The 15,957-nt window shown below is 35.8% G+C and overlaps 1 protein-coding gene across 1 annotated transcript in view; it reads right to left on the bottom strand.

Moving 5' to 3' along the window:
* LOC150109391 (uncharacterized) overlaps positions 1 to 15,957 on the bottom strand; it is a 186,399-nt gene that overhangs the window by 34,759 nt on the left and 135,683 nt on the right. Inside the window, exon 3 of the mRNA XM_090407836.1 lies at positions 4,792 to 4,912. Coding sequence (XP_090263962.1) covers positions 4,792 to 4,912 — 121 coding nt within the window. The remainder of the gene's footprint in view (positions 1 to 4,791; positions 4,913 to 15,957) is intronic.

Here is a 15,957-nt window from a genome sequence, read left to right as displayed (position 1 = left end):
AGTATGGAGTAATTACTTTGAAAATTTGCTAAATGAAACAAGCAGTGATGACAGCACAGTGATAAAAAACAATGACCAGGCATGCAGTCAGGAATACATATCCATACTTGAAGTAGAAAAAGCCATCAAAGGCTTGAAATGTGGAAAGGCAGCAGGAGTAGATGATATTCGACCAGAAATGCTGAAGTATGGTGGTATAAAAGTCTTACAGTGGCTGCACTGCATAGTTCAGAATGCCTGGACAGAGGGACGAATTCCCGATGATTGGAGTAGAGCTCTTATAGTACCCATATATAAAAAGGGAAATAAAACTGAATGTGAGAATTACAGAGGTGTATCCCTACTGAGTGTTCCTGGAAAGATATATGCAAGTATACTTGAAAAACGGTTGAGAAGAATTGTGGAAGAAAAGCTTGGTGAAGAACAAGCTGTATTCAGGTCAAATAGAGACTGTCATTATCAGATCTTCACTTTACGACAAATAGCGTAGAAATCATGGGAATATAACAAAGATCTGTATTTAAGTTTTGTAGATCTGGAAAAGGCATATGACAAGGTGCCAAGAGAGAAGCTATTCAATACTCTGCAGTTATATGGTGTCAATGGGGCATTATATCAAGCAATACTTAGTCTTTATTTGAGTTGCAATTCAGCAGTTAGAATTGAAGGATGTACAGGAAGATGGTTTAATGTTAAATCTGGTGTGAGACAAGGATGTACGTTATCCACTCTGTTATTCATTATCTATATGGATCACATTATGAAGGAAAGTTGTATTAAACATGATATCAAAATTGGAGATGTTAATGTCAGCTCTTTGCTTTATGCAGACGATGTTATACTTCTAAATAAATCCGCTACAAGTCTGCAAGATTCTCTGACTAAATTGAATAACTGTTGTAATAGATATGGTATGAAGGTCAGCATTAAAAAGAAAAAAAGACAATGAAAATAGGCAGAATCATTGAAAATGTCAATTGTGTTGTGAATGGAGAACTGTGGAACAAGTAAAACATTTCTGCTACTTAGGCACGATTTTTAGTGAAGATGGTAAATTAAATATGGAAATAGACAACAGAATCAACAAAGCTGGTATGGTAGGAAGTCAATTGAATAAATTCATATGGAATAAGAGAGAAATTAGTCGGAACACTAATTCATGTGTCAGTTCATCAATTAGCTGTATACAAGACAGTGTTTAAACCAGTTTTAACTTATGGATCTGAGAGCTGGGTCAGAAGTAAAACACTTGACCAAAGACTAGAGTCTGCAGATATGAGAGTCCTGAGAAAGATTAGAGGCGTGAACAGATGGCATCAATGGCATTATCATATTAAAAACGAGGATGTTAGGAAAGAACTTAATGTTGTTAGCATCCAGGAATGTGTTAGCAGAGCTAATCTCAGGTGGTGTGGTCACTTAAACAGAATGGGCGAGGAAAGATTAGCAAAACAAGTGTTCTCTGTCAGGTTGGCAGCAAAACGACCCATAGGAAGACCAAGATATAGGTGAATTGATATGATACAAAGTGCCTTAGACGATAGAAATATAAGATCTGGTAATGTTGGAGTCTTGACAAGTAACAGACTGATTTGGAGGAAAATTGTAGATAGGAAGTTAGTAATGATGTAAATTTTTCACGTAGTACTATCATATCCTGTACACCCCTTAAGGGTATAAGGCAGGAATTTGATGATGATAATGATGATGATGATATAATATTATATTATATTATATATTATACTATATAATATAATATAATACTGCCCTGTGAATTTCCATGCACTGTCAACACCTTTTCTGCTCAGTTCATCTACTCAACATAATGATACTAATTGACTACAAAGCATCCCATAATCACCAGCTTTATACTTCCACATATATCCATATTTGGCAGTAACCTTTTCTTGTTTCACCACTTCCAAAACAAGTATGTCATGATCACTCTCAACAACCAGTGGCAGTGTCATCACCTCATTAACAACTACATCTTGTGAAGTTTCACCAAACCCCAAACATTAAAGCCACTAGTTGCTTTAGTCACATGCTGCTTAAGATATTTATCTCTCAGAAATTCAACAAACTCACTCTCCTTGTTCCCATACACTATCTTCTCCTTCCATTCTATATTCCTGTAATTAGTCTCCCATCAGGATCACCTTTTTACATGCCCACCCAATTTGCCTAATCATTTCACAATCAGTATTCTCTACATTCCCTGGCCTAACAGCATCCAATCAGATATACTAACCTTTTTATTTCAACTTATATATGTATACAAAGAATTTCAAAATGATACTTTTCTTTTTTCTTATATTGAAAAGCCCATTATAGATTGTACTTGTAAAGCAATGTTCTAAACTGATTATGTATTCTTTAGTGTATATACAGGGTGTTCGGGATAAATTTGACAGTTTCGTAAGGAAAAAGAAAATCTTCTTTGTATCTATTAAATTTAATGAATTGACAAAAAAACATTACAGGCAGAGTTAATTACAATACTATCAACAAGATTTACTCAAAATAACCACCATTAGCATCGATCACAGCTTCAATTCTGCTTCGGAACCTCGAACAAGCTGATGCTACAGTCTCCCTGGGAAGGGCCGCAAAAACTGTTTTAATTTTATCCATTAACTGGGCTTTTGTATTACTGGAAGTGCGATTGGTGTCTTTTTCAACTGCGCCCCATACAAAATAATCCATGGGGTTAAGGTCTGGGGAGTTTGGAGGCCAAACATTTGGACTGGTGAAGTCGTAGAAATTTTCAGACAACCATTTTTGACTTTTCCCAGAGGTGTGGCAAGGGGCCGAATCCTGCTGCCATACATACGGCCTACCATTGGCTACCCTTGTTATCCAGGGCTTGACTACAGTTAGCAACTCCACGAACAAAGCCCGAATTCCAATGCCAGGGTTCTTCAACACCTGTTCCTGCAGATTTGCGAGGAATTCTGCTGTACGAACGCAATCAGATCGTCTGCTAGGGATCTTTCTTCTTGCTACATCCTCGTAGTCACCATTGCAAGTCTCTAGTTCATGCCTGATTGTTTTTACTGTATTCAGGGAGCATTGGGCAGCAGTCGTAATATCCTTATTTTGATGGCGGGCACGAATCATCATGATACAAGTTATTCTCTTCCATGATTCAGGTGGGTTCCAGCTATCCATCCTTTCTGACATCTTGTATATGAATGAAGAAGGGTCCAAACTTTTAAATGAAGAGAAGTGTGTGTTAATACATGTAACTTACGGAAAAATATAATTAATTATAAATATGTCAAATTTATCCCGAACACCCTGTATATATATTATATGATAATGATAGGTTGAATGTTGAAGTTGAGCAGATTACCATGAATGGGTGAAGGAGATTTGGTTATTTTGGTTTTACAGCTGCAGCAGCTAAGACTATTAGCTGCTGCAGCTGTAAACTTCAATCGTCCACCCACCCACCACCTCCAACTAATAGCTAAGACTATTAGTTATAAATTATATATTTAGTTTAATCCTTTATCCAAGTAAACAAACAAAGTTTGCACCTGAAGTATCTTCAGGACTGGGGCAACTCATGGTAAAGGTGGTGTAAGGTCTAATCACTTGCCTTAGTATCTCCCATAATGCAAAGCACATCTCCTTGCAGACATGTATAATGCTATACATTAAGGAAAGACAACTACCCAGACCAGTTTTGACCTTTACCGAGGTTTCATCAGTGGGAGCCAGACCCAGTGGTGATACCCACATAATGGAGAAGTCATGTTTACCTATACGAGTTGCACAAGATGTTCAAAAAAAAAAAAAAAATCAGCTAACGCCTTTTTATTCCTGTATACGGGAGTAGGCGAGGCCATTTAGCCCTATCTAACTTTTGGAGACTGAGTGGGCAGTTCAATCTCCACTGGTACCCAATCAGAGACAGATGGCCCAAGGCTATCACTAATTAAGCGGTATGCAGTGAAGAGAGACGGCTCAAATGTGCCGCCATCTCGTGGTCCCTAACCCTAACACAATACATTTAATGTCTGAAATAATGTGGGTTCTACGGTCGATTTCTTGAGTTTACAGGGCGAAAAACCAGAGTTTCCGGGAGGAAAAACCTGCTTGCCCGTGCCAGAGATCGACTAACTCGGGAACCGGTTGAAAAAAGGCTTAGAAAAATTTCCTCTAGTCGCTGACTAGACTCGAAACCAAGTCTTCCTTCGTGCGGCGGTGGGCAAACGCCACATCCACCGAGCTACACAGGCTATCACAAGATGTTACACCTTATTATTAAATCACTCTGGATTAGAGAAAGATGTTGGAAGTTTTTTCACTTGGTTAGACTATAAATTATATATTTAGTTTAATCCTTTATCCAAGTGTAAGCAAACAAAGTTTGCACCTGAAGTATCTTTAGGAGTGGGGCAACTCGTGGTAAAGGTGGTATAAGTTCTCATCACTTATTCATCATTCATCACTCATCACAAAGACTATTAGTTGGAGGAGGGGGAGATTAAAGTTTTCATTTAATTCAAGGGGGTATAACTAAAGCAGTTATAAAAAAAATGTAAAGCTTGCTTTTTTTAAAGCTTTAATTCTATATTCTATAGAAAACTTTAAAAGCAATATCATAACTATATCTACTTAGAATTTTTATTTTAAAAGAAACTGTAAAGGCTAAAATTGATATTAAATCCTAATTATTTTTAGAGAAGATTTATTTTCATGTCTATTAAACTGACTCAATGAAAAATATCATTGTATCACATGGGAGATTTTTATTGACAGAAGCAGAGCTGAATATCTTACCTTCTCTGGCTGTTTTTGCCATTGTACTAAGCCGTTTCATGGCTGCTTTGCTTTCTCGAACTGCTCGTGTAGAGGACCGCAATTCATCCAGCTTCTCTTTCCCCAGAAAATCTTTTCCAAGCTGGAGAGAGAGAGAGAGAGAGAGAGAGAAAGTAATCACTTTTTTAAAAACAAAATTTATTCAAATTCTAATAATGATTCCAATAAAAAATAACCTTTGTCAATCACCACCCATCAAGAAGTCATCAACTTATGAAGTTATTTAACATAAGTAAAAAACAACAAAAAATTAAACGTATCCCAATAGCCATTATTTCTATAATTTGAAAAGGACAGGAATAATATTTTAATCACATGTATTATTAGGTATGTTATGTGCAGTCTCTACATTGTTGTGTATATGATTGCTGAAATAGGAAAGATCAGTGGATGGGAGGCCAAGAATTAGAGTTTCCCAAATCTTGGGAAGTTTAATACAACCATATTTATTAAGATTAGATCAGTTCTTTAATTCTGCTGCTGATTGTAAAAAAAGTTGTAGTTTTTTGTGGTGAAGCATAGTAGTTTTTTTTTTTTTTCATTTGATTCTGTGCAGTATCCAAGGAATAGTCAGCAAGTGCTGACTGACCATACTTATGGTGACAGGGCTTGCTGGAACTGATGGAGGAGAGAGAGGATCCTCGGGAGTGCAGATGAGGGAGCCAGCTTCAGATAAGGTTTGAATGCCATTTAGAGATTGTACTTTTTTAGAGTTCTGGCTATTTTTTGAGGTCCCCAGGATATAAGGAACAATGATAGCATTACTATAGTTAACATGTTGAGAGGGATGCGAGAAACAATTAATTTGACTTTTTTTTTTGGCATTGTAGCCACTGGGCTTGAATATTGGAGAGTTTAACAGCAAGATCAGCTTCAGTAGAACAGAGATTAAAGGCTCTATTAACAAGAGTTTTGATAACACCATATTGTTGAGAGGAGGACTGATGGGAAAGTTTGTGTGTATCTACCAGTGTGGGTGAGTTTCTGTACACTGAGAAAGAAAGGGTGCCATTGGGAAGATATGTAATTAGAGTATCTAGAAAAGGCAGGCTATTTTTTTTCTATAGCGAACTGAATTCTGGAGTGCTGTCTGTTGAGGAGGAAGAAGGAGTCTAATGTGTCTGAGCCATGTGTGGCCAAATCGAGAACACATCATCAAGTATCCTAACCAGATAGAAGGTTTGAGAATAATGGTATCAAGAGTATGTTCATCACTGCTCCATATAATAATTAGCTAGAGGGAGAAGAGCCCATGGCTGTATCCTCAATATGTTTATAAATGGTATCTTTCCAAGTGAAGTAGCCAGAATTTTAGTAAATTTAAAGTATCAGAAAGAGAGATATTGGTAAAAAGGGAGATGACATCAAAGCTAATCATGATTAGCATTGATGTTTGATATTGTTATTGTCTGAAGCTAAATTTTGGATTAAAGATTTGAAATGAGTGGAATTTTTAATATAGGAAGAATGTGTAAGTGGAATGTGCAACCTGTAAGTGAGGTTAAGGATTTAGCTAACTTAAAAGAGGGAGAGTCAGTAGCATCTACTATGCACTCCTCACAGAACTTTGAGTTTTCAGTCTAATCTTTTTCACTTTGTATTTGTTCAAAGTTGTATGTGATTTTGAGCATGATGATGTCTCAGTGACTGAGATGAAATATAGGAGTGATTATTGTTTAATTATTTATATGTGCTATATTTATTACATTAAACCATAATGAGAAATACGTCTAGTGTTAATAAAAAATGTCTTTGAGTTAAAACTTGGTTATTTATTAAGTTAATGTAAATCAACTTGTAGTGAATTACCTAAAAATGACAACACATCAGTTCTCAAAAGTGGTGTCAACATTTTGTTGTGTTAGCACTGTGCTGCAGTAATTTCAGCAGGTTTGCCCCCCCCCCACCCCAAATATATATAGGTAACTATCATATAACACATACGTTTACAAACATAGTAGAATTGCAGCAAACTTTGCAATAACATATTTTTGAGCTTTGGTGTGCAGAAAACACTACTATTATGCTAGATGTAATTTTTTAACATTTCCATTCTTTTTTTTGTGAATCCCCCACTGTTAACACACTAGCCATTATGAAAAAAAAAAAAAAAAAGGGGGGGGATGAATCCCACTGTTACTACTTACTTGCAATGCTTACAATTAGTTCTGTATTCATTTACATAAGGTAGGAATTTATAGGTACATGCATTTACCTCTAAATGCTTATCTCTGTTCTCTTGTAATAAAAATACAGAACTGCATGCTCTACCATTTTCCATAAAGCCAAACACCAAATTTCACCTTGTGTACTGTGGGACACCTCTAGATGGGATTGCGGATTGTAATAGAAATCTTCCCCATGTCTATGAAACATGTTACCTGAACTTGTTTGAGACAGTTAAAAATTGTGACTTTGAAGCATGCAGTTATTTTGTTTTTTATTTGATTGTTTATACATTTTTCTGGGCATGCATTACTAAAACTTTGTTCTTAAGAACTGTATTGGAATAATTTCTTTGTTGTGAATTAAATAATTATTGAAGTGAAGTGTCAAAAGAAACCTCACTTCTCTAGAATCAAAGCTGCAAATTTTGGACATCTTGTAAAAAGGGGAAAGATATCATACATTGCAAAAAGTTTATATTTAAATGAAGAAACAATCTGGACAATAAAGAAAAATGAACAGAAAATTTGGACTGCTATTATTAGACAGAAAAACACTGGAGAAATACATCTACTATTTAGACTTAGGTGCTGGTTTGAACTCATTATGAGGTTTAAAGAAATAAATACAGCACATATAAATAATTAAACAATGCATTTAATCATTCCTATATTTCATCTCAGTCACTGAGACATCATCAGGAAAACAATATTAAAATTACAAAACCACATACAAATTTGAACAACAAAAAAATATGAACAAACACTAAGTGGAAAAGATTAGACTGAAAGCCTGATGTCTTATGAGGGAACACCTCTAGGACTTTAGGGAGGAAAGGTATCATATATTACAAGATGTTTATATTTAAATAAAATTCTGTTCATTTCTGTTCATTTTAAAGAAAAATGAACAGAAAATCAGAACTGCTGCACGTTCTTCCATTTCTTCAAATATAACAGCTGACCCCAAAGTGCCAATAATTGAGGGAGAGAGAGAGAGAGAAGCATCCAGTATTTGGACTGACAACAGCAGTAAAAAATGGCCATCAGACAATGTGTAATTAAACATTAAAGGCACTAAAAATTTATAACCATTAAAAATAAAGCAAAGAATCTTCTGTTTATCCTGAGTTTGTTGCTTGTAAAGGTTGGTTTGAGCAATTTAAAAACCACTTCTCATTACATAACATAAGAATTCAAGGAGAAAGTGCATTGGCTATTAATGAAGCTATCAAAAAAGTATCCAGAGGTATTTTTAATAAATGATCAAAGAGCACAGAAACACACCACATCAACTTTTCAATGCCATTGAGACAAGTCTTTGGCATTGAAGTCACCTAATACAACTTCTTTAATTCAGCCATTAGATCAAGGCATTATATCTAACTTAAAAACTCATTACATAAGAAAATCATTACAATAGATTTTTGAAAAATTTGATTCCAAATCTATTGAAGTGATGGAGGAATGGAAACATTTTTCAGTCATGAATTGTATTGGAATCATAGCTTGATTGCTCAAAGAAGCAAAGCAACCAACATTAAATGCATGTTTGAAAAATGAATGGCTGGAGCCAGTTCATTCATGGAAATATGAACAAATTAGCAGAAAATGGAATCAGTGTGATAACAGAAATTGCTAAGTGAGTATGAGGAGAAAGTTTTGATGATGTTATTACTGAAGTCATTCAAGAATTACTGTTAGAACAAGAGCCTGGTGAAGTGGATCTGGTGGAAATGGCAAATCAATCAGAAAATGACAGCATAGATGAAAATTCTGAAGGTTCAAATTTTACACTAAAAAGAATATATGAAGGCATAAACTTAGCTGAGCAATTAGAATCTTATTTTCTGAATGCTGATCCTTCATCTGAAAAGAGTACAAAGTTTAAAAGGGAGATTCAAATATGCTTAGCTCCATACCATGAACTTTACAAAGATCTATCACACAAAAGTGAACAAACCCAGATTACAGATTTTTTGAAATTTAGACACTACAGAAGGAGAAGAAAATTATGTGAACCTACATCATCTGACATATGTATCACAGTTTGTAAGACATTTGTTCAGTTATTACTATTTTTAAAAAAAATTAAGTTTCTGATAGTTGTAAAAATAAAACAGTGTCTTTTTGTTTGACCCCTCCCCCTTTGTACTTCTTGGTCCCATATAACACAGTTTCAAACATATGACATGGTGTTATACAAGGGTTACATGTGTGTGTGTGTGTGTGTGTGTGTGTGTGTGAGTGAGTAGAGTACACATAGGACTTCTTAGACTTAGACAGGGCTAGTGATGTGACCCCATGACGCTGGCCAAAATCACAGCGGAATGATGATATCATTGACACAGTTTTGGAGTAATTTTAGAAAGGATTTCATGCAGAAGTGGACTGACAATGGCAGATGATATATATATATATATATGTGTGTGTGGAAAGTTTTTTACCTTGGGTATAATATATGTTAAAGATACCAAGCTATTTTAAACCTGGTTTTACTCCATTTCCCAAGTAAGCAAACAGACAAATAAGTCAAGTTTGCGCCTGCACGTAGTGTGAGTCTAACTGACCCACAAGGTAGTGCAAGTCTAGGCAACTATATATCACTATCTTCTTTGATGCAACTTGGACATACATAATAGACATAAAGTTATATTTAAAACTGGCATGGCATTTTATCCTACTCTGTTAGTTATCTATCATCACATAGAAGACTGCCCCAACAGTGCATAGCTCCAAATTTTTCTTCTAATACCTGTAAATATGATGTTAAGTTTCATCTGTTTTAATTATTTCAGTATATCTTTCCTTATATGTCACTAAATTCTCTCACTATATTTTCCTGACAAAAATATAAAATATAAAATAAAAAATTCTAAAATCTCTTGTTTCTTTCATAAATTTACTATCTGAGTAACATGCACATCATGATGATTTGTTTATGGCAGAAGGCTAAGTATGATATAATTCAAATTACAACTATATCTGACTCTATATTAAATAATGTATGAAACCACTGGCAGCCAATTACCAAAACTGCCCCTATACTTTCACAAATAAAATTGTTTCTATTTCCACCTTTACATTATATATACATACAGTCATCCCTCGACTTACGTCCGGGTTCCATTCCATCCGGCAGGACGTAAGTCGATTCATTAAATCAACAGAGTTATAGGGGTTAGGGACTTAACCATAATAAGTATACTGTCATTTTAATTTTTAAACCTTATTATAAAACTATACTATGTATTACTGCCACTATAAAACAGGAGAATAATCACCCAAGGCTTCCTCCACAATCACATCGTCATTACCTTCTCTGTGTGAACAATCAGGCTGTGGCTCTTCTGGTGTAACCTTTGTTTTTTTGATGAAAATGTCCAATGTGCTTTGCTTATTCCTCTTCTTCTTTTCATCATAAATTTGTTCATAGCAAGCAAACGCATCGTGTACTTTCGTTTCTATTATTAAATAGTGTTCAACATTGGGGTCCATGTCTTCAGCCATTTCGAGAACATCGCTAACTACAAAGAATATTCCTGCAAGACCTTCACTGTAATTTAAAAATTATTTAGTAATTTAATTACTAAACATAAAATTTAATTATGAAACATGCTTAACTACCTCTTCCTTTATCTTGTTTTTCCTCTTCTGCAACAGGTGTTCCTCCAGTTCGACCAATTCTTCATTTGTCAACTCTTCGGGGAAACTCTCTATGAGTTGAATTAAGTCATCATCATTCACTTCAAGATTCAGATTGTTTGCTAGACCCACTATTACAAACTTCCAAAATCATGCACAAACCTTTTTAATGTGTTTTTCCACATGCCACTTATACATTGAGAGGTCACTTCGTCCCAAGCCACAGCAATATTTTTAATAGCATAATAAATATTGAATGTTTTCCAGAATTGCATGCGAGTCGGGTCATTTCCTTCAGTAGCAGAAATGGCTTGTGAAAAAGTTATCCGTAGATAATAAGCCTTAAACACTACAAGAACTCCCTGATCCATCGGTTGGATCAATAAAGTAGTGTTTGGAGGGAGAAACATGACCTTGAAGTTGATGAAGATCACAGGTATAAGACGTACAAGACAGATGACCTGGAGCATTATATAGAATGAACAAAATTCTACATTTTCTTTCACACAATAGCTTTTTATTTCACTCGCATAACAGTTTGATTAAGGCATCCTCAAACAATTTTTGAGTCATCCACGACTTCTTATTGCTCCGATAATGAACTGGGAGTATGCATCCTAATGTTTTTGAAGATTCGTGAATTCTCAGTGTGCCATATCACAAATGGTTTCAGTTTATATCCAGCCGCACCCATAACGGAATCGCACAATATGGGCATTAACAACTTTGAAACTAGGCAATAGATTTTAGCTTTTTGTGGATGAATGTCTGCTTGGGCATTTTTTTCGAAATAAGGACGTCTCATCTATATTAAATATTTGCTGTGGCAAATAATTTTATCCAATTTTTCCATAAACTCCTTGGCAGCCTTCTCAGCACACGCAGATTCCCATACATTTTCACATTTTCATTATGCAGCGCAAAATGCTGCTTGAATCTCATGAACCAACCGGAAGAAGCATTGAATTCGTGGTCATAATCGGGTTCTGCTTTCTCCTTCAACATGCTGAAGAGATTTAGTGCCTTACCGGTTATGGTCACAGTGCTAAGGGCTATGCGCTTTAGGTTCAGGTCCTCTATCCATGATGCAAGTAGCTTTTCCATATCGCCGATAGGACCTTGTCATTGCTTTGTCACTATCGTCGATTTAATGGAAGCGGATCCTTTCACAGCCTCTACAATTTTATCCTTATTTTTCAAAATGGTCGTCACTGTAGAATGAGACCATTTGAAGTGTGATTGCCATGTGCGATCACACTGACAGGCTTACCAGCTTCATATTGCTTTATAACTTGCAACTTCATTTCAAGATCAATTGCTCACCTCTTTTTCTGTGATTCTTCACTAGGTTTTTTGATTGTGTGTTTAGGGGCCATGCTGCACAAAACATAATGAAATATTTAACGATAAATACACAAATAACCCATTTCTCAAACACCAAATCAACAGAAAAACTGTTAAAGACACGTGCCAACTGCTTAGGGAGGTTGCCACTGTGTTTGCTTTACTTTATGCCCGGCTTGTGTCTTGTTCAAAAGTATAGCCGAAAATGTTATTTATTCCCTTATGGGATCACAGACATATATTCGAAAGGACGTAAGTTGAGAGATGACTGTGTGTGTATATATATATATATATATATATATATATCAACTCTATTTTACAATATGTATTTCAACCAAGTCAATGAATCGTCATACCTACATATATATATATATATATATACTCCAGTCATCACACAGAAGAAATAAATACATTTAAAGGCAATATATCCGTTGCCTGGTGCGATCCGCTCCGAGGACAGTGTCAGGCGGGGAGTTTGACTGGGGCGGTACATCTGTCAAGGGGAAAATAGTTCCACTGCATAAAGGAGGATCCAAGACTATGGTTGCAAATTACCGACCGATCAGCATATCAGGAGTCGTTGTCAAGGTCTTGGAGAAAGTAGTCAAGGGAAAAATACAGGAATGGATTGATGAAAATGAGATACTGTACAGAGGACAGCATGGCTTTGTGAAGGGTAGATCATGCCTCAGTAACTTGCTCAAGTTTTATAACAAGGTGACGGCTGAACTGGATAAGGGAAAAGGGTTTACAGTGATACTGCTGGACCTGGCAAAGGCGTTTGACAGGATACCACATGGAATTCTAATCCGTAAACTACAACATATGGGAATGGATATAGGGTTGGTGAGATGGATAGCTGGGTGGTTGATGGAGAGATATCAAAGAGTAGTTTATTCAGGAGTAGAGTCCAAAAAACGGCCTGTGACTAGTGGTGTGCCACAGGGTTCTGTTCTTGGACCACTGCTGTTTAATCTGTTCATTAACGATATAGGGAATGGTCTAAGTGGGACAGTTCATTTGTTTGCTGATGATGCAAAGTTGGGTAGGGCGATAGTGAATGCAGAAGATGTCAAAGTCTTGCAAGATGACTTAGATAGATTGGAGTTCTGGACTAAGGAGAATGGATGTCAGTTTAATGTGACAAAATGTAAGGTTATGCATTTCAGAGTGAAAAGATTAGCAGCAGTATACCACATTGGTGGAACTGTACTCCAAGAGATTGATGAGGCCAGGGACTTGGGAGTGTTGGTGGATAGGGAGATGAAGTTTAGGGGGCACATTGCGAAAGTAGCTAAATCAGCTCATCAACTCACTTGGTTGTTAAAAAATACCTTGACGAGCAGAGAAAAACAAGTTATTGTACCTCTGTACCGAGCCCTGATAAGACCTCATCTCGACTACTGTGCCCAGATTTGGTCACCTCGGTTCCTTCTTGATGGGGAGGAGGTTGAGAGGATCCAGAGGCGAGTGACTAAGATGATAGCAGGTCTATGGAATGAACCATATGAGAACAGGTTGAAGATTTGTGGGTTGCAGAAACTAGTTGATAGGCGAAAAAGGGGAGATATGATTGAGACATTCAAATTGTTAAAAGGATTCTATAGGATTAATTCAGATGATATTTTTGAGATCAGGACTGGTGGTGGGAGAACTAGGGGACACCCATGGAAGCGGGGCAAGAGCGTGGTTAGCAGGGGTGTTAGAGCTGGGTTCTTTACTTTTAGAGTGGTAAATGAGTGGAATAAGCTGCCAGAGTCTGTTGTGGGTGCTATGACAGTGAGCGAGTTCAAGGCAAGGTATGATAGATACTGTGAGAATGTTGAACAGCTGTGTGAACATGATGTTTAGGGCCTCCCTCGATGAGTCTAAGGACTCCTGGAGTAGCCCGTGGTAATAATAATAATAATAATAATAATAATAATAATAATAATAATAATATTTATTCCTTACATAAATTCAGTTTCACAAAAATTAGCCAAGGTTCTAAGAAAACACAATATCAGAACTTTGTTCACTCCGCTTCCAAAAATCCACCCAAAACCTTATCATCATCATCTTAAATATCCTGGTGTGTACAAAATATGGTGTGATTGTGATATTCCTTATTTTGGCCAGATGGGCAAATCTATTGAATTACGTATGGAGAAACACATGAGGGACATTGCTTACAAGAGACAACGAGCCAGTGCCTTATCAAGCCATATCCTTTTCTCAACTGATCCTAATGATGAAAACCCAAGTCATACAGTCTGCTGGGACAGATCTACCAACATCTTTCGTTGCCATGATGAATTGGAGAGAAAAATCGTAGAATCTAGGGAAATCATCCACAACCCTGAACATCTAAATAATAACTTGAGCTACAACCTCCCAGATAGTCATTCAGCAGTAATCATGTACTGGCGTTCACGTGATGCTGCAAGCATGCACTCTCCCAACAATGCAACAAACGAAAGAACAGCTTTAAATACAACTACAATGTTTTCATGCTAATTATGTATAGAGACTCTCTATGTTGTTCATAGTTTTTTTAACCTTCAGAGTTTAGTGTTTTTTCTTTTATAATGTCACCTGATGAAGGCTGTTATAAGCCGAAACTAGTCATGTTTTACTATTAAACCCCCTTTTTTTACCTAACTCTCGGTTTAAGTCATTCAACTCTATTTTACAATATGTATTTCAACCAGGTCAACAATGAATCGTCATACATATATATATATATATATATATATATCTGACCCACACATGCAAGGTCACAAGACTTACAGCACATCAGCACCTTGATGTGCTGTAAGTCTGATGTACTCCAGATTACCTTGTACTGATGTACTCCAAATTACCTTGTACAGACAAAAAAACACTTCCCATGCTGGGAATCAAACCTGGGTCTCTTGTGAAAGCCAAGTATTCTCATTACTACTACTAGACCATATGAGAGTGCATAGTTAATTTAGAATCTGTATTCCAGTAAAAGTTTTTTTTTTTTTTAAACTATTGTCTCTTTTAGTGTATCCTATATTCTAGTTCACAAACAGACAGTTAACGAAAATTATATTTTCTTAAATTATTCTTTCCAAGAAGCAACCAAATGCTTGGAAAACATATCTGTACGTACTGCAAAGTTCCAAGATGTTCTGTAAACCAGAACAATTGTTTTACTTTCCATAGAATAATTTCATTGCAGTACAGGCAATATCCTACCACTACCACCACCTTGTGGAAAGAAAATCTATAGCGAATGTACAGAATGTCCATGGCACACATGCAAAAGATATTCTTTAGTGTTCATTCTACATTTTTTTGAAGGGGAGGGGTAGCTGTCATTTTCTCACAATACTAGTTAATAGTTTTTATAATTTTATAATTATTAATATACAACTATCAAGTTACCAGATTAATAGCTCAGTTTTCACAGCAAAATTCTACAGAGGATAACTGTTCTCCAGATTAAATTTTTGGCAATTTGGCTTTCATAAGGCTATATATAGTTTTTCCTTGACATATAATGTATATTTTCCTTTACACTCTCTGTCACACCAAGCCTGAATGTTTTCTTATCTCAAAATTTTTAGGCTAGAAAAATATAAACAGTTTTCTTTATATATTTTTTTGTTTATAATTTTTTTCTATGCATAAAAAAATATGCAAAATTTCAGTGGAAACTTTTATTTGTTCCAACATCAGGGAAACATGAGCTTTATCATGATTAATAAAAAACAAAGAAGTACTTTCATCAAGAGGTATTTTCATAATTTCCACTTATAGTTACTGGAAAATAAATTTTTCTACTTTTTTTTTTAATACAAATTATGGAAATTGCAAAGAAAATGTTTATTTCTTCCAAACAACAGAGGAATGTGTGCTTCAAAATGATTATGCAAAGAAGGGTAGGGTTATTTTAATCAATGTGATGTAGAGAGCTTGCAGGATGATTTAAATAGGCTGACAGTATAGGCAAAACATAATGGAT

Source organism: Typopeltis vanoorti, chromosome 2 (assembly GCF_054136105.1).
Source record: "Typopeltis vanoorti isolate ZY-2024b chromosome 2, IOZ_Tvanoo_1.0, whole genome shotgun sequence".
Lineage (NCBI taxonomy): Eukaryota > Metazoa > Arthropoda > Arachnida > Uropygi > Thelyphonidae > Typopeltis > Typopeltis vanoorti.
Note: the sequence above shows the minus strand (reverse complement) of the source record. Positions and strands in the feature narration are given on the sequence as shown.